Source organism: Artibeus jamaicensis, unplaced genomic scaffold (assembly GCF_021234435.1).
Source record: "Artibeus jamaicensis isolate MK-2021 breed Jamaican fruit bat unplaced genomic scaffold, CSHL_Jam_final scaffold_916, whole genome shotgun sequence".
Lineage (NCBI taxonomy): Eukaryota > Metazoa > Chordata > Mammalia > Chiroptera > Phyllostomidae > Artibeus > Artibeus jamaicensis.
In genome coordinates, this window is record NW_026522059.1 from 53791684 (window position 1) to 53812247 (window position 20564).

General features: G+C 34.4%; 1 protein-coding gene across 1 annotated transcript in view; it reads right to left on the minus strand.

Annotated features, from left to right (window-relative positions):
• Nucleotides 1-373: 373 nt before the first annotated feature.
• The window catches only part of TCEA1 (transcription elongation factor A1), a 46528-nt gene continuing 26337 nt past the window's right edge, over nucleotides 374-20564 (minus strand). The window contains exons 4-10 of the mRNA XM_037144199.2: nucleotides 19440-19527; nucleotides 15758-15903; nucleotides 14650-14706; nucleotides 13333-13487; nucleotides 8999-9145; nucleotides 3879-3950; nucleotides 374-1941 (exon numbers count right to left, since the gene is read on the minus strand). Of these exons, the coding sequence (XP_037000094.1) occupies nucleotides 1933-1941; nucleotides 3879-3950; nucleotides 8999-9145; nucleotides 13333-13487; nucleotides 14650-14706; nucleotides 15758-15903; nucleotides 19440-19527 (674 nt within the window). The 3' untranslated portion in view covers nucleotides 374-1932. The remainder of the gene's footprint in view (nucleotides 1942-3878; nucleotides 3951-8998; nucleotides 9146-13332; nucleotides 13488-14649; nucleotides 14707-15757; nucleotides 15904-19439; nucleotides 19528-20564) is intronic.

The window sequence follows — 20564 nt, forward strand, 5'->3', positions numbered from 1 at the left end:
TTAACACAGGTACCTTATCCTGGAAATAAATATTATCAAATATTTCCCTTGATAACATTTACCTCCAGTTGCTCTATAACTGGCTAGGTATTTTCCTATAGTAGACTATTTGGTCTCCCATGTTACATTTAGTGCACACGTGGGCTATGCTCACATGCCCTACTCAGAACCACCCTAGCACCCCTTGCCAGGGATCCAGAATAGAAAGGGGAAACATGTTCTGTGCTACTGTTAAACACTAGTTTTTACTAAAACCAGCAGGCACCAATTACTTAAAACTGTACTTTAAGAACACCTTAGTATCTGGAAGAAGAGAATTTTTTTAACAAAAAGTAAAGCAAGCTTCAATGTTAAATAAAATGACAAAATGTGATACAATTTAATAACAAGAAACTTTATTGAATTACAAATTTTAAAATGCATCACAGTTTAAAAGTGGAACTATTTTAATTTTATTCTTAAAACTCAATCTTTCAAAAATGTACTTTATTTTTCAAATGATAAATCATAAAGTTATCTGTAAATTGGCAAAGTAAAGATGGAATGGTCCCAGTGGGCCAAGTTTTATACATGGGGTCTTAACAGTGACCTTTAAATGTTGTCTTCTGTATTACATAAAATCAATTTCCAACAAGAAATAAGAAAATGAGAGCAAAGGAGAGTAAATCATGTACTGTCTGTCTGTAGGTGTTTGATAGAATACAGATTTAGAATGGTAAGTTGTAGACTTTGTAACACTGGCCTTTTAAAATATGCTAGAGCAAGTGTACCATAAGAAACCTGTGTGAAAATGACCTTTTCTTATTCCTAATAGAACACTAGTACACATTTAAACAAAAAACAAAACTTAATTGTAACATTTGTACTATAAAAGTGTTGCATTATTGTCCATATATTCAATGTGTTCAACAACACCATTAATTGTATAACAGAAAAAGTCAGATCAATAGACTCAGGACAAAAAATATTTTCTATCAACCTCAATATGAAAAGATTTATATAATCCTTAAAACTTAATTCTTGGCCAGTAAAGATTTCCAAATCAAAATCAAGTAATGAACTGTTTATAATGACACTATAGTAAACTGCAAACATTTCCCCCAATATGTCTTTCCACGAGGGAAAAAAAATTAGATGCTTTTATTCTTTGCCTGTGCTGGGGTTTATGAAAAGCCTCCTAAACAGTGTTCTGCAAAACTAAAATACACTATTAACTCAAACAGGTAAATAAACAACAAAACCAAACGTATTTCAACAAAATCAAGTCATATTTCCAAAAGTAAACTCTATTAAGAACAAGAAATAAACATATACAAGAAATTACAAGATATGATAATCACAATTAGTTACAAATGCAAAATAACATCTAATTATTCCAGACTTGTGAATATAATCATTGAAACCAATTTCATATTCTAGTTCAAATATTATATACAATTTAGATAAGCTGGTCAAGTATTATCTGAACACACACCACATTTCATAAACTTAAAATTATATTACCTCTCCTTTAATATTTGCAGGTACATGCCAATAAGAAAAAAAAAAGTAATTTTCATTTAGGTATTAACTGAGAATAACATTTCTATTATATTTTTTTAGACTGTAAAAAAGTTAAAGTAATTTTTCTTTAAGGAGCAAAAAAGGTAAAAATAAACTGCCAAAAGTTTAATTGATAAAAATTTAATTACTTATAAAAATGAAAAAATGTTTGAAACAGATACCATACAATTATTAGGTAGTCTCCCTACTGACCTGAAACTACAGAAGTCATTTAAGGAAGGATGCTATGTCAAAAACAAAGACTAACTCAAGGGATGCATTTTCTTTAAAAATCTGATTTGCAGAAAAACTAGTTCCCTGGCCTAGTTTTAAAGCTAATTACAAAATCCATTTTCTCAATGGTCCAGATATTTTGCCAATTCTTCTGACTCAACAGAACTGTCAAAAAAGAAGAAAAATTTATGAAACCTTTAAATGCAGACAATATAGGGTGTTTCCCTTCCCCCATTTAACACAGCATACACTTTACATTGCTAAGAAAAGGACATTTTTTCAAAAGACACTATTTGATTTTTCAAATATGAAAAATAACCTGTCTTAAGCATTTGACTTTTCCAACTCAGAATTAGGAGAACTATAACTAAAATAGTATCAATTGTTTAAAACTTAAGAACCTCTCTTTTAGACATAACAGTGTGGTAGTTACCAGAGAGGAAATGGGTTTGGAGAAAGATGAAGAGAGGATAGGGGGTCCAATACATGACAGAAGGAGACTAAACTCTGGGAGGTGAGCACACAATGCAATACACAGATGATATAGTATATATTATAGAATCACACACCCGAAACTTATGTTATTAATAAATGTTACACCAATAAATTTCATCTAAAAAATAAAAATGAAACCCTTTTTAGTGTTTATAGGTTTAAAAATGAATTCTAAAATTTGAACTTTTAGAGTAAGCTACCCTAAGTATTGGCTTTCTACAGTAAAGTGAACTTTCTTAAACTTAATTGGTCGTACATCAGAACTTATGCAGCAAACTGCCTATATTCAAAACAAACTGTTATATAGCCTATACTACTATTACTACCACTACTACTAAGAATAACAGTAATCTATCATGCAAAATAAATCTAAGAGATCTATCTGGAAAAGCCAGGTTTGCACAATAGGACTAGGGGAAAAATGTGAATATCCCTCTTAGATTAATGTTAAAACTTCTGTAAACTCAAGATAAGAGCCACTATTTTAAACCATGAAAAACTCTTAGTATCAGTAACTTTCCCAGCTCAGAAATGAATCTTTGTGCATAATAAAATGGGTACTGGTCTCAACCCCTCAAGTAGTTTCTAAGACCAAAGTCCCATGCCATATTTGTGGAAGATATTCCCCCACAGTCTAGCTTTTAATTCATTTCTGTTTTCTGAAAAATGCTTTAACCTATGTGAATAACTCAAAATAAATATTAGACTAAAAAATCTATGTAAGTGTAACCAAACAAAATAATCTTATACAAACTTCACAAAAAATAATAAAAATACTCAGCATTTTTGGAACATCAACAATTATTAGTCACTTTAAATGGATTACTTCTACTCCTAACCACAACTTGTAAGGTAGGTATTATTTACAATTAATACATGATAAAATTACAGTACAGTAAGGTTAAGTGGCGAAGGAGCTAAAAACTTATTTGGCTCCAAAGACTATATTCCTACTATGTGAGTCTCCCTAACCCCACACTCCCTCTATTCCCATATTTATTAACAATAAAAATGATCTTAGGACTGATACGTAATTCTTCTCCCAATTTTAAATTATATTACTGTGGCTCACAGAAACCACTGAAGAATAAATCGTTTAAGTAACAAACTCGCTTGTGTGGGCCTAATTCAAGAGTATACAGGCAATGTGAAGGCTTAAGTGAAAAGCCCACCAGACCATGACAATGCTCATCTGTAATTCCTAATGTAACACTAAAATCATTAGACTGGATTTCAACAAATTCTCCAGAATCAAAACCTATGAAGAGAAGAAATACATATGGACAGATTTTCTGGAAGTATAATCGCTGAGGCAATTAAATGAGTATAGTAAGTATATACAGGACTGTGATACAGTAACCAAATGTGAGATTCAATTCTGTTATTCTTGGATGAAAACAGCATGAAGGTAGGAAAATTAACATTCTTTATTTCTAACAGAATACAATGTAGCATATTACATTACGAATGGTTAGTCACAGACTCTCTGAATACTGAATAGTGTGAGCATATGTATGTATTTAGATATCTGGAAAAGCTTATGAACAGACCTGAAGAAATCACTCCATCATAAATAAGTACAATATGAATTTAACAAGATGCCATACCTTCCATCGATTTCCACATTCATTGCAGACAACAAATGTTGTCATTGGTTCATCAGCACTACGCGTTTGTACCTGTAGAAAAATCAAATTAAAAATACTACTTTTTATAATACTATAATAAATCCAATCTAAGAACCTTGTACATAAAAATATATAATAACCACAGTAGTACCACAATAAAACATATAACAGACTGAAACAAGTTCAAATAAGCTAATGTCAGAAGAACACACATTTCCAAACTTCAATTTTCTAAGTCCTCTTTTGTCTTTTCATGTTTAATGAATCCCAGATAAATGGGAAATCATCTAATATCACACACTGTACTTTTTAATAAATGACTAATATAAAAATTTTCATCACTAAAAAATGTTAATTAAAAATGAAAATTTTCATCACTAAGAAAGTTAATTAAAAAATGTCAATTTTCCCTTACAAATGAGCAAAGATGTGAAAATTGAGCATATTGCATTTTGACAAATATAACTGTTTCTAAAAATTAGGCAACAACAAAAAGCCTTAAATACCCGCTGTGATCTAGAAACTTATTATCTGATCTATTCTAAAGATGGTAATTAGACATAGAAACATCTGTGTACACCTCGACATCACTAAATAACCAGGGAAATGCAAATCAAAACCACAATAAAGTATCACCTCCCAACTGTCAGAATGGCTGTTATCAAAGATAAGAGGTAACAAATGTTAGTGAGAATGGGAAGGATACCCTTGTAAATTGCTGATAAGAATGTATACTGATAAAGACATGAAAATCAGTATGGAGGCTCCTCAAAAAATTAAAAATTCAAATACTACACGATCCAGCAATCCCATTTCTGGATATTTATCCAAAGGATATGAGATAAATATCTCAGAAAGATTATCTGTACACCATGTTCATTGCGGTATTTATCATAACCAGGATATGGAAACAACCTAAATGTCCTTCAATAAATGAATGGATAAAGAGAAGCAGTACATATACACAATAGAATTTTATTCAGCCATAAAAAAGAAGGAAATCTGGCCACCTGAAAAAACATGGATAAATGTGAGGGCATTATGCTAAGTGAAATAAACCAAAGACAAATATGTGCATGTGGAATCTTAAAAAGAGGGGGCATGTTTCATATAAAGAGAATAGAATGGTGATTGCCAGGGGCTGGGGAATGGGGGGGAATATATAAATCAAAGGGTACAAGCTTTAGTTATAGGAGTAAGTTCTGAGGATCTAATACATATAATGTATCGCGTGACTATAGTTACAATAGATCTTACGTATTCTCACCCCCGCCCCGACACACACAAGAGTTAACTATGTGAGGTGATACATGTGTTAATTATCTTGATCTTGGGAATCATCCCACATCAAATCAGCACACTATACATTTTAAATATATACAATTATATTTGTTAATTTTTCCTCAATAAAGTTAGGGATGAAAAATCTTTATACGAGTGTTTAAAGAGGATGATTTTTATAAGGTTTTATTTATCTATTTTTAGAGAGATAGGGAGGGAGGGAGAGAGGGAGAGAAACATGTACAAGAGAAATATCAATTGACTGGTTGCCTCTCACACACCCACAAGTGGAGACTGATCCACAACCCAGGCATGTGCCCTGACGGGGAATCAAACCTGTGACCTTCCAGTTTGCAGGCCTGTGCTCAATCCCCAGCCACACCAGCTAGAACTAAAGAAGATGATTTTATAATAGCACAAGCAGTAGAAGCAACTTAACCAACAGGAAATAATGAAATAAGTTGGAGTATCTTCACCTGATGAAATATCATATAGATATTGTTTATAAGTTTTTAAAAAATAATTAAGAGAAAAATGTTTTCTTGTATTCTGTTTATTCTATTAAAGTTGTTCCAATTTTCCCCTTTGCCCTCCTCTGTCCTACCCCATCCTCCATTCCCACGGTCCATGTCCATGGGTCATTTATACATGTTTTTTGATGATTCCCCCTACCCCCTTTCTTCTGGCAGCTGTCAGTCTGTTCTGTTTCCGTCTCTAGTTCTGTTTTGCTCATTTGTTTATTTTACTCATTAATTCCTCTTATAAGTGAAATCATATGGTATTTGTCTTTCACCAACTGGATTATTCCACTTAGCATAATAGTCTCCAGTTCCATCCATGCTGTCTCAGAGTGTAATTCCTTCTTTCTTTCTGTTGCATAGTATTCCATTGTGTAGATGAACCAGTTTTTTAATCCATTCACCTACTGATGGGCACTTAGGATGTTTCTAACACTTCAAAATGTTTACATTACAGTAGCTAAGTTTAACAAATATAAAAATAGTTTACAATATTTAGCTGCAACTACAGTCCGAAAAAAGCCAAAAGATAATACAACCACCAAAATACTGATCACTGTTCTTTTAAATGATATTGGATGGCAAATTGATAGGTTATTTTTAATTTCTTGTTCACATTTTTCTGTACTTCCCAAATTTTAAGTAGGTACTTCATATTGCTTTATTTTTTTAAAGCAACAAACTGATCAATTGATATCTGTATATTTAGGGAATGTGCTAAAATTAAACATTCAAATGAAAAGATTGGATAAATTAGAAAAACATAGAGCAACAAATATAGCAAAAAGAAAAAATTACATTCATAAGGGAGGGTAAAGAAAAGCATGATAAAATCACACTCAATATAATGACCAGAAGTCTCAATGTTTTTACAATTAAGTTTCTCTTTTAAGTTAAAATTTGAAATATTTTTCACATAAATGCACTGAACAATCAAATATAATTTTAAAATACTTTTATAAGAAATAATCAAAACTTACATAATTTAAAAAATGAGTTAAATAATCAAAATTTGCGTAAGTACCACAGAGTCAATGAATTAAAATAACCTACATGATTAAGTGATAACGGTTCCCAAAGTAGGACATGTTTGTACATTATATAAATTAGATTAATTTCACGTAGGAGGGCTGTCCTAGAGAGCTGAGGACATAGCTCGGAATATAACAGGTCTGAAAACCCCAATCTCAGAATAACTGGATTTCATCTTCCAAGCACTGTTTCTATTTGTTTTACTGCAAATTAAAACATTTAATGGAAGGAATATTAGCATTTATTAATAAACCATCTTGGTTCCATATATGATTTCATTAAATCCCCAGGACAAAAAAAAAATTGCAGTGGAAGGAATCCAGCCAAGGAGCAGCCAGGTGGCACAGAAGAAAGGAAAGCTAGTCAGTGCAAGAGTCAACAACCTCTGAGAACAATCTAATCATCCTGCAGCAGGTCTTCTGGGCCAGGTAACCAATGTGGACCTGTAGGGTGACATCATGGCCTATGGGTACACAGACAACACTGATACCTTAATGAACATCTATCTGGCCAAGGTCACCTATGTGGATCATTGAGCATATTGGACAGTCCAGCAAGATGACCTATTTCTGACAGGTCATAATGCCTGTTATGATTAGCAATCCCACTTTTTTTAGGGAGTATTCATATATATCCTCAAAAATGAAAGCAGTGCTCTCAGAGAGATATTTATACACAAATTCACAGCACTGTTATTCACAATAGCCCCAAAAGTGGTCCTAATAAGCCCCTACAGCAAAAAGGGGTGATGGACCCTCACCCCTCAGCTTTGACAAAGCCCGAGTCCTCATTCTATCTGCCAGAAGTCTCTTAATCTCTTGGCTGCCTTACTTCCCCTGCCTGACTTAAGCCTGAAGCAATGACAGAGGGCTGTGCAGCCCTGTGCTAGAAAGGGCAGGTTCCCTGGGTGATCAATCAGGCCTAAGAAAGAATATGTAAACTCCTATGAAACCTGCTTTGCTAAGAATGCTCTCAATTAAATGATAAGGATCTGAGCAGGAAATGAGTTTGTCTCCCAAAGTTTTGTAGCCCTTTAGCTAACAGACCCTGACTCAGAAAAGGCCCTCTTAGTTCTTTGTATGCTATCTACTGTTTGATCCTTACTGCCTAACACTGATTGATAAACTTTACCTGTATTCCTGTGCTAAGTGAACCCAATAAAAACCTGTCAAGGCAAGGGTTGGGGTGGTCTCCCCTTAAGAGGGTGGCAAAGCCACTCCGAATCACTTCCCCCTTGAGGGAGTAGCCATACCATCCCTTTTCCTCCACAGGACTCGGTAGTCCATGTGAATCTGTCTCATGTCTCATCCATAATGCTGTGGAAACTGCGGGCCAGTGTCTGCGTCAGAAAGCCACAACACAAACTAGTAATGCTGGTTTACCTCTGGGGAGGGGAGAACCTGGGAGCTATAAGCAAAAGTGTGTGTGTAGTGGGGAGGAGGTAGTTCCCACTCATAATCTTTTGTACTTTTTGAATTTTTAACCTTGAGAATACAGTACTTTTATATAATAAAAAAGGAAAGGCTCCTTCCTATAACTTATACATAGTTTAGTAATATTTTTTAAGCGTTCAGTTTCTGTCAAGCAGAAAATTCAATTCCCTAAACATGTCTATTAATCTGAAATACGGTTAAGTTATTCCTTCAGGTAAAAATTCTGATTTAGCAGATTACAGATAAAGCACAAAAACCTATTTGGTAAATGAAATTAATGAGAGTGACAAAACACCATTTTCACATATGCACATATAGCTAAAATAACTGTAACATGGCTCTTTTAAGTTGTTCAAAGGATAAAAAAAGGCCAGTCATATCATATATGAATATAAAAGTCATCGACATGTTGCTAAAATGAAAAAAAAATCTGGAAACCAGTTAAGATAAAAGTACCCACACTCTATATGAAGGAGAACAAAGAACTTTCCTTAAATTATAAAAGGCTGCGAAATAAAAAGAATGACAGCCTGTTTATATACTAAACAATAACCACTGCTTATTAACAAGAAAATGGCCATTCTACTAAAATGTATAATATTTTATAAATTTTACTTAATTGATATAGCTTTCACACTAACAATGTCCATGAAAGTATAAACATAACTTATTTACAATTTATCGGAACCTGTTAGTATTAAGAAAGCATTTCTTACACTTAAGAGATCACAATCCTCTTGAAAAACATCAAAATAAATGATTACTACTTTTTTTGAAACAGAAATTACAACAGCATTCTTAACATGAAAATAAGACTCCATAAACAATCACAAACCTGTGTGTAAGTACAATTCTTCTTTTTACATTTGCCACACGTGAATAAGTCAGTCTGGGTTCCACCCGTCTTGGCCATCTGATGCTCTCTGATGGCTTCTTTGGTCAAGTTTTTCCGCATCTCTTTGAGCTCATCACTAGCCATTTCCTATTAGAAGGTGGCATAATGGTTATAGGTGTCTTCTTGGTATATCTTGAATGCTTTTTATGCTCAATTAGCTTAATAACAGAACTAAAATAAATTTTTAATGTTTTAAAAGTGAAAAAAAATTTTTCTCAAAAGATTCTAAATTAGAGTTTGCTTCCTTCTAAAATGTCTTTAAATACTTGTAATTTTTTAAGTGAAAACTGTACTGAATACTGCTTAAAGGCTTATAAACAATGTAATTCTATAGCAATGAGCACCTCTAGTGTCTATATTGGTATGTACTGTTGCCCGCTCAAAAAGGATACTGCTTTATCCTTTGGAGAAATGTCTGGTTCCAGTTTTGAGTGAAGAACTACACAGGATAAGCCAGGATCATTTTCTTGTGCCAGAAAGCAAAGAAGCTACCAAAGACTTTCAAGTCAAATGAACAGAGGAGCTAAAATAAAGTAGTCCCTAGTGGCCAAAAATCATTTCTTCAGCCACCAAAATAAATTACTGTAAAGAAGCAATCAAGTATGATACTTAGAAAAAAAGAGCATACAGACACCATGCTAAACAGCAACAAAAGCCCGAACTAGCAGGTACTAGGCAACAACTCCTCATTCTAATAACTGTTAACTAAAGGGGAAAAAAGTCACACATTCACCCTGGCTTTCCTAACCAAACCAACAGAGTAATGCCCAAGTTCATAAGGGAAAGTGCTTCTTTATCAGAGAAATTGAGCTAATCAATTGATATAGCTAAACAATTGAGAAGAAGATGACATAATTTTAGAAATCACTATTTTGCCGTTCCTAATAAAACCACCAATTCAGGGAAGGATCATCAATGGATAAACAACACATTAGATGAAAGGGGAAAAAGAACTTTATAATGAGTGAAACAGACTATAAGTACACAATCTCACTGGTGAACCTCAGAATGCTAAGAGCACAGAGACATTATGTGTCTCCTGATGTTAAACATTATGAAGTAAAAAACACCACTTATAAAATGATTATGCAGGAAAAAAGGCTTGAAAAAAAGTTCAACTTGTGTATAGTCAAGCCTATAGAACTAGCTTCTGGTTAACAGGAAATGGGACAGAAAAGTTAAATAACCTTATGACAAAAAAGAGACAATTCATACAGTGGGATAGAAGAAATAAACTTGTTTCTTCAACAGGTAGATGCCATGAAGAAAAAAGCAGGGGGCAGGGGTAAGAGAAGACATTGCTTTAGATACACATGCACATATACACAAACAAAAAAAAAATCTTAAAAGACTGAACTAAAGGTTATGTGTAGACTTTGGATTCTGACACAAAATAAATGTACAACCAAGAAAAAGGATTATGAAAGAACGATATTAGATACTGTATTTTCCAGACCATAAGATGTACCTAGGTTTTAGAGGAGGAAAATAGAAAAAAAAATTGAAGCAAAAATGTGGTAAAATATTTAATAACATAAACAACATAATATTTCACCAATATAAATGCAACAGAACTCAACAGCAGCATTAACCACCATTGGGGGTGGTGGGGGTGGGGGGAAGAGTGTGCCTTATAGTCCGAAAAATACAGTATGATCTATTTAATTAAATGATACCAAGAAATTATTGATAGCTTTATTGGAAGTGTTGATGACCTTTATTTGAGAAAAGTACGGTATTTTTAAAGATACCTCTCAAGTATGTAGAGGTAAAAGAACATAATGTCTGAGATTTGCCTGAAAACAATTCAGGAGAAAAGAAGAAAAAAGAAAAGAAGGATAGATGAAAAGGGTGTAAATTCTTGAAAATACCTGAAGCCTGATGACAGACAATATGGGATTTCATTACTCTATGTCCTCTACTTTGTGAAAGTTTGAAATCACTTTGTTTTTTTTTAATGAATTTTTAAAAATACAGTAATCTTTATTAGCTATATGAAAGAATTCACTCTCTTGGATGCTTAAGAAAATAATAAGCTTGCAGACACACAACAGCTATTTTCTATGAACAGCAATGTCTATAAATAGCCAGCTATGAATTTCATTTTTCCCATGAACCTCTATATAAATTTAACAAATAGTTAATGAGATGTTGACTAATTTTGCAGGTTATAACCACAGAAAAAGTTTAGAGATTTCAAAGTCTGTTTGCAATTACAAATTCAGGACTTCCGCCAAGATGGAGGTATAGGTGGATGTGCCGTGCCTTCTCACACAACCAAGTTTAGGGACAACTAAATATTAGCATCAGAAAACACAACCAGAACACGGAAAATTGAACTTTTCGGAAGTCCGTTAACAACAAATTCTTCAGCCCGACCGGTAAGGGGCGAAACCGGCGTCTGGTGAGGGGTTGCACAGGAGGACTCAGTCGGACGGACCCAGGCGCGGAATCCAGACGAACGGGTTCCAAACGCAGGATTGGACCTAGTGAGCGACCGAGCAACCCACCAGGTGAGCGAGTGCAGAGGAGACAGTGGGGAGGCGGTGCTGCGTGTTGACTGCGGTCACCTATTTGCGCGCCAGCGGACAGGCGAGGGAGTGGGCGGTTGGACCGGCCCCCGCGGTAGAGGGCGCCGCCACTTCCCCGCTCTGACCACGCCTCCACTTACAGCGTCACAACCCAGCGACCTGGGAGTCCAAGGCACCGCTTCTCACATTTAAAGGGCCAGAACAAACCAAAAATGTCGCAAGAAGACCTCAAAGCTCCAGAGATAAATCTAAGCGACGAAGAAATAGCAAAACTCTCAGACGCACAGTTTAAAACACTGGTCATCAGGATCCTCACAGATCTGGTTGATTATAGCCACAAATTAGAGAAACATATGAAGGCTAAACTAATGGAAATGAATGGAATTCCACAGGAAACCAATAGAGATGAAAAGGAAACTGGGACTCAAATCAATGGAGTGGACCAGAAGAAAGCAAATAATGGCCAAACAGAAAAGAGTCAAGGAGCAAGAATTCAAAGAAATGAGGAGAGTCTTAGGAACCTCCAGGACATCTTTAAACGCTCCAATATCCGAATTATAGGGGTACCAGAAGGGGGAAAGGCACAGCCACCAGTGGAAAACTTATTTGAACAAATAATAAAAGAAAATTTCCCCAATCTGGCAAAGGAAATAGACTTCCAAGAAATCCAAGAAGCTCAGAGAGTACCAAAAAAGTTGGACTCAAGAAGAAACACACCAAGGCACATCATAATTACATTAGCCAAAATTAAAATGAAGGAGAGAATCCTAGAAGCAGCAAGAGCTAAGGGGACAATCACCTACAAAGGAGTCCCCATCAGACTGTCAGCTGATTTCTCAAAAGAGACCTTACAGGCAAGAAGGGACTGGAAAGAAACATTCCAAGTCATGAAATCTAAAGACCTACAACCAAGATTGCTCTATCCAGCAAAACTTTCATTTAGAATGGAAGGACAGATAAAGTGCTTCTCAGATAAGATCAAATTCAAGGAGTTCATCATCACCAAGCCCTTATTCTATGAAATGTTAAAGGGACTTATCTAAGAAAAAGAAGTTAAAGAAACATGAACAGTGAATGGACAACAAGCTCACAGTTATTAACAACCACACCTAAAACGAAAGCAAACTAAAAGGACAGCTAGATCAGGAGTGGAAACATAGAAATGAAGATCTCAAGGAGGGTTAGCAACAGGGGAGTGGGAGGAGGAGATGGGGGGAGAAGGTACAGAAAATAAGTAGCATAGACTGTAGATAGAAAATAGATGGGGGGCAAGAATAGCATGGGAAATATAGAACCTAAAGGACTTGAGACACATGGACATAAACTAAAGGGGGGTAATGGTGGGGATGGGGGGGCAGGGTGGAGGGGAATGAAGGGGGGAATAGAACAACTGTAACAGCATAATCAATTTAAATAAATAAATTAATTAATTAATTAATTTAAAAAAAAAAACAAAACAAATTCAACCCTTCAATTCTACCTGAATCCATAATAAGTTAAAACACTTTTTTCTTCAAACAATGATTTAATGCAAAAAATCACTGTATAGTTGTGGATGAGGCTGTGTTGATGCTAAGCAATTCAATCTCCTTAAGTACAGTATTTGTCTAGAATATTGTATATACAAATATATTAGGAAAGCTAATAATGATTTATTATATATGTAGTGGTCATAGAGTACTTTATAATTTAAACAGACTTTACACTTCACATCATGGAAACATAACAGTCAGATATACTCACCTCTGCTGTCATTCTAGCAAACAAGTCAGGAGGGATATTCCCACATAGTACATTTTTCCTTAAATTTGGATTCTTTGCATCCTTAAGATTTGATATTCTACTTCGTACTCTATTTTTATATTTCATGTCTGTATTCTTTATTTCTTGATATATGGGTATAGACCACTAAGGAAAAAAAGGCTAAATTATAAAGGTAAGATTATTTTTTCCCTATCCTGCCAAAGTAAGAATTCCTGAAATTTCTAAGAAGTTCACAAAAACTGTTCCAAATTTACATTAACAACAAGACTTTGATTCTACCATATTCACTGATCTGTAAATGGCAAATAATATCGATTATACTTTTAGGCCATGAATGAGCAATGCTTTCTTCTTAATGTTTAATGCCAGGAGCACACAAATTAAAAGGGTTTCAAAAAGATACTGAGCTACCCAATCTTAGAAAACTTTTGAAAAAAGAGCTTGAACTTCTACAAGCTTTAACTTGCCCAAATCTGAATTCCACCAAGGATTCCTAAATGTCTCAAGTATTACACTGTTCTCTTGGAGCAAATGAGAAGAGATCAACATGGTGACCCTGAAGGTGCATTCTCAAAAGAATGGTCCAGAGCAGAGGTTGAGCCCTTGAGGAGGTCCCTTTCTAAAAAGGCTATTTCCTCAACCAGGATAGTCCCACCATCACACTGTCACCTAGATGTTCCCTGATCCCTATACCTACATGTTAAGCCCCTCTCCTAGAGACCATCATTTTGTATCCCCCACAGTGGATTGTGTATGCTTTGCTGAGTTCCCCCCAACTGTGAAACCCTACTTCACACTTACTAATGTGTGTTTTCTCTGCTTTTTGGCACTTCAATTGAGATGTTACATTTTCATTTGTGTAACAGAAAAATAAGCCCTGGCTGGTATGGCTCAGTGGACTGAATGCTGGCCTATGAACCAAAGGGTCACTGGTTCAATTCCCAGTCAGGGCAAATGTGTGGGCTGCAGGCAAAGTTCCCAGTAGGGGGTGCACAAGAGGCAATCACGCATTGATGTTTCCCCTCTTTCTCCCTCCCATCCTCTCTAAAAATAAATAAATAAAATCTTAAAAAGAAAAAGCTATCAACACTATGTGTTTTACTTTCGAATGACAAGAAAACAAAAAGAATGAAAATGACACAGATGGCCCGCTCTTTTCCCATCAAAATAACACAATCAAGATGGAAACTGAAAAATACAAATAAAATAAAAATTAGAAAATCTACACTGAAGAAAAATTTATAATTAATCTAGCAGATTGCTTAAAACAATTATGCACATAGACACAAAGGATATCTTCCTCAATTTGAGATCCTAATTCTTCCTCGTCAGCTCCAATGGCGATGTAATCATCTAAACACAGACACAAAAAAGTATCAAGAATAAGTAACTGTAACGTATTTTTAAAAATTCAATACATATTTCTTCAACCCAATTTGCCTTCTTTAAAGAATACTTTTAGTTTACTTGCATTAGAATCTGTGTCTTTACTACCCACTAAACTCCTCTTCTGGATTCATCTAATGTCCCATAGTCCTTCCTTATCCCTCAGGAGTAGGAAAATAAGTGCTCTAGAAGGTAATTCTTCATTTCACAACTCCATGCAGTCTGGCTGGCTCCACAGAAAGTAAAAAGTTATTAAAAAAACTGTCTTGTCTCCTGTGACTCAGGCTTCAATGAAAAGAAACCATTCATTTCATCTGCCAAGCATATATAGAGACACACTCAGATGAATCCTTATGCAAATATTTAAAAGAACAGGAGGAAATAAAAAGAAACTAGGAAGAAAAAAGAAAAATATATAAAAAATACTTAGGAATTCAAAGTAGAAAGGGCAGAGTAAGGAGAAAAGTAGAGTATATAAGATGATGAGTAAATAGTCTTGTATACAATACTTTAAAGCCAAATTTTATATAATAAAAATACCTTCAAACTAAATTAGAGCTTCCATATATAAACCAAGATCTCATTCCCATTTTTAAAAAAGCTGAAAATGAATCATGAATATAAAACTTACACACTATATTTCATAGTAACATTTAACAACTGGAGCCAAAAACAGTATTGTTAACTGTCTATGGGGGGGTAATTAGTTTACAGACTAAATGTGAAATTTTGGGAAATTTTGTGAAAAAAAGTTTAAATTACTACAAATCAGGAAACATCCATTTACTAGAAGGAATCCATTTCTTGGAATTATAAAGTTATAACAGGCCCCAGTATGCCTGCACCCCTCTGCCTTCAGTAATCCCTATTAACACCTACCCCCTGCGCTAAGTAGTGCTAGTCAGCTATCAATGGGCTGCCCCTGGAAAAAGAGAAATATAGTGGTGCACATGGCAGTGGTAGTGGTAGTGGTAATGATTAAAGGACTGAGCACTGAAAGGCTGAACATCACACTTACCTCCTGTTCGAAGAGCTGCAGCAAGCATCTCTCTACACTTTAACCGTACAGAATCAGAAGTGCTTGGTGCCCGAGGAAAACATGACACGTAAGTATCTCGAGCATTTGTCTCATCCTTCCTGCTGCTTACGTTTCCACTGGAGCTACTAAAATGCACATATACACAAACACCAAAAGGAAATAAAGGAAAACTCAACACCATTACTATCACTCTCTAAAAAACTAATATTGACCTAAATAAGATAGTGACTCTTACATTAAAAACAAATGCATGTGTATAGATTAAAAAGAAATTAAAATTTTAGTAAAGAGATATCTCTCGTGTTTTTTAAAAATTACCGTATTTTTAGGACTATACGACACACTGGACCATAAGATACAACTAAATTTTAGAGGGGGGTGGAATAGAAAAAAATTTTTTGAAGCAACAAATGTGGTAAAATATTTAATAACATAAAGAACATAGGCCACCATCTCCCCCCAACAGTGAGCCAGGTAAGGTATATTCAGACTATAAGATGTACCCCATTTCCCCCCCAAATTTGGGGGGTGAGCCTTATAGTCCAAAAAATATGGTAACTAAAAACTTGACCTTGATTCTCCTTTGAAAAATTAAATAATATTTATAATAGCAAAAATACACATTATATATAGAGCAATACAATAAATGAAAAACAAAGATCCTGGTTATGAGGAAAGGGTTGAACATGTGGCACCAAGAGAATATGACAGTTCTCAACCCAAAAAAGGGGGGTGGGATGTTTGAAAACTCCTATTCCTATTAGATAACCAGTGAGTTTTTATTAAGAACTACAAATTAGTAGTTACAGAATAGTCATGGGGATGTAAAGTACTGTAGAGTAAATGGAGTAGCCAAACAACTTACAAGCAAAACCCATGGACATGAACAATGCTGTGGGGATTGCCTGAGGGAGTGGAGGATGCTGGGTGGGCGTGGGGGGGCGCGAAGGGGGAAAAATTCGGAGAACTGTAATAACATAATAAACTACAATTTTAAAAAAAAAAGATCCCCTTCAGGATAAAAACTATGTGTAATAAGAAACGAGTCATGAAAATGTAAAAATGTCTCTTAATTTCTCCCCATATTCATCAACTTAATCAGGAGAGTTCAGAAGAGTTTAATAATTTTCCAAGTTATTAATAATTAACCTAATAATAGGTTAATAGGAGGTTAATAATTAACCTAATCATTTCAACTGCTTTTGATTAGCTTCTTTATTAGATTCTAAACAAAATACTTTTCTGACTGATTTCAGTTAACTTTTATCACATTACAGATTTTACCATAAATCTTTCCCAAGACTAACTCATTTACCTTTTACAGATCTAACTCGCTGCACTGCAGCAAGTAGATACCTCCTTTGCCTTCTCTCCAAAACATAATCCACTGTCAAATTTCACAATGAGATCACCATGGGCAAAAGGGCCATTTTGTATACCTTCTCTAAGTTTAGTTGTTTTCCTTCTGATACCTTCTCAGATTTCCCTCCTTACTCCCAAATTATTATCTGCACACAGGTTTGTATTACAACTTTTTACATACTCTCTTCTGCCAGACTGGGCTTCTCAAGAGCAAAGACTAGAACTTACTTCTCTCTGTATTACTGTACATAGCATACCATCGGTCAGTGACAAATCAATGAACAAACCAATGTTTAAAAATCCCACTTCTTAAATGCTGTAATTATATGCTTTTGCCTCTCTGTACCTGAAGTCAAATGGTTAGCTCACCCACTGGAAACTGCACAGGTAGATAAGCCTTTCTCTCACTAACTTCACTATTGCTAGTCTACTTTTTACTTTCTGGAGACTCCTTTCTAAGCTTTTTAGCTACATTACTTTCCCCTTGAATTCTTATACCCAAAGTATAAGACCTTTTCAGCTACAAATCACTTAGATACAACTTTATACCTTCCTCTATCTGATACCTCAGGCTTGTTTCTCCAAACTTAAAATTTTCTTGAGAGAATGTGTATGTGTGCAATACCAACCACCTCACCAGACTTCATACACAGTAACTTACACTTTTGTAGACAGGCTCTATCCCTAAACTTCAAGTACACAGAACTGAGGAAAAATATACTAAGAACCTACTCTCCCTTCAATATCTATTTAATATATTGTCTATCCAGTACATTTTATATTTAAGGTATTAAAGCAGTGGCTCTGAATGTCATCAAATTAGACAATTGGACGTATGTGTTAAAAAATTAATAAATTATTATGGTGTGTACAATCCAAAAATATAAATGTCATAGAAATCAACGACACACAGAATTGCTCCAGGTAAACTAAGGAGATATGATAACTAAATGCAAAGTGTGAACCTGAATATTTTGGAAAAAAATTTTTCCCTTGAAATAAAAAACACTGAAACAACTGCTGAAATATGAATAAGGTCGGTGAATTAGAAAAAGGTTAATTTATGGATATTAATAGCCTTATTGTGGTTACATGTAAGAAAATGTTCTTGATCTTAGAAAATATATATTGATGCAGTTAGCAAATGATTTATTTGATTTAAAACAACACTAGTTCATGTGTGTGTGTGCATGTGATATGCATTTAAATACTGGGGCAACTGGGAGTTCTCTGTACTACTTTGCAATTTTCTGAAAGCCTAAAATTATAATTTAGAAAAAAATTGTAATTTAGAAAAACTGAACAAATTTTATTAACTGCTGTTTAACCCTAACTTTAGCTTACCTGTCATTTTTAGTTAGTACTCATATGTAAAATAACAGTATATGAGATTTTTTTTTGTTACTAAAAAACAAGGAGTACATTATCAATTTTTTTAGAAAATGAATGAAGTTTAAAAGGTAGCCTAAAACTTGAGTGAATCAGAATTACTTGAAGGGCTTATTAAAAATATATTTCTAGGCCCCACTACCAGAATTCCTAATTCAGTAGTTCTAGGTTAGAGCCCAAGAATTTGCTTTGTTAACAAGATGCCAGGTTATCTGCTCTTCTAGGGACTACACTTTGAGAACTATCGCCCAAAATCAATGTCAAGTGTTGAACTACAAGCTTCCCAAGTACAGAGGAACTGTTTTTTTCATTTTTTAAAGATTTTGTTCATTTAGAGAGGGAGGAAAGGAGTGAGAAAGAGAGGAAGAGAAACATCAATGTGTGGTTGCATGCTTCCAACTGGATACTGGGCCTGCAACTTAGGCATGTGCCCTGACTGGGAATTGAAGCAGCAATCCTTTTGTTTGTAGGCTGGCACTCAATGCACTAAGCCACACCAGCCAGGGCAGAGGAACTGTATTTAATCTACTAGGCATATTACTTTTTATGTCAATGTGTTAGATACTACACAGTTCATTATCTGTGATAGGGAAGAATAAATGCAGTAAGATCTGAGAAACAATTTGAACCTTTCATTAATGAACTCATGTTTTCAGTTCTTATGACAAATAGCTAAATTGGGGAGAGAAATAAAAACATAAAAAGGAAAATTGGACCCAGGACCATATATAATTTCTTCTAATAATGTATTATCTTCAGATTCTCTTACATTTTGAGGAAATTTTGTAAGAAACCTTAGAATACTTGGCTAATTTATTCGATTAGAAAACAGATAAGGGATCACAACAACGAGAAGGTAATGGTCAACTTATGACTTTTGACATAAATAAATTCCCATAGAGCAAAATACCTTTCTTCTCTTGCTTCAGGGCTATTCTGTGATGTAATTGCAGTATCTTTTTTCTTTTCTTCGGTATCTTTATCAGTTGATGGTCCATCTAAAAATTTATTAAATCCCTAAGTTGTTACCATTTGTTTTAAAAAAATTAACTACTACTATGTTATCAGGCTATTTACAAAACAAAAAAACTAAAATCCTAAGTTTTCAACAAGTAAAATTTATGCAAGCTATTCTATTCACATACATACTTGGGTATTTTTCACAATGAATGCTCAGTCAGCAATGCCAAATAAACTCTCCCATTTGGTGCAAACCACACATCTGTAATAGTTTTAAATACTTGAAACATGCACAAATGCTATAAGAAGAGTACAGAGAGCTTTATTTCCCAATTGCTGGTTTTGGCATACTTGCTTCCTCATTCATTCACTCATTCATTCCCCCTTATATATACATGTGTGTGTTGTATGTCCACACATACACCCTGGTGTGCACATATATTTATTTCTTTTGAACCATTTGAAAATAAGTAGCAGATGTAATGTTCCTTTATCCACAGATAGTTCACTGTATATTCCCTAACAATAAATTCATTTATAAAACCAAAGTAAATATTAAGTAAATTTAAAAATGATACAATATTGTTTACTTACCTACAGACCTCATAAATATTCTGACAATTATACCAATAATGATCTTTAGAGCATGTTTCTTTCTGGCGCAGTATCCAATACAGGATCACATATTACATTTAGTTATCTTAAGACTAGACAATTAAATTTCATGGCTTTATGATTTTTAGTCCCTAGTTATCAAGTGCTTAAAATAGATCTTTTGTTTTACTATTCTTGCCTTGAAATTTTAAAAGGTTCTCTTTTTCTATTTTCTCTTCCATACAAGGCCAATAACTGATGAGAGAAATGGCTAATTCAAAGGCTGAGGCAGGGAAGACAGATGAATCCAGTATATTTTGTGGTACCAGATCATGAGAGTAAAAAAATAAAAACTGAAAGGGCCCCATCAAAGAAACAAAGAAGCCAGTTTGATCAAATCTGGGGCAATGTAAATATCAAAATAAATATAATGAATTATAATTCACTGTATAGAATAGAAATGTTTCCACATTAAATAATA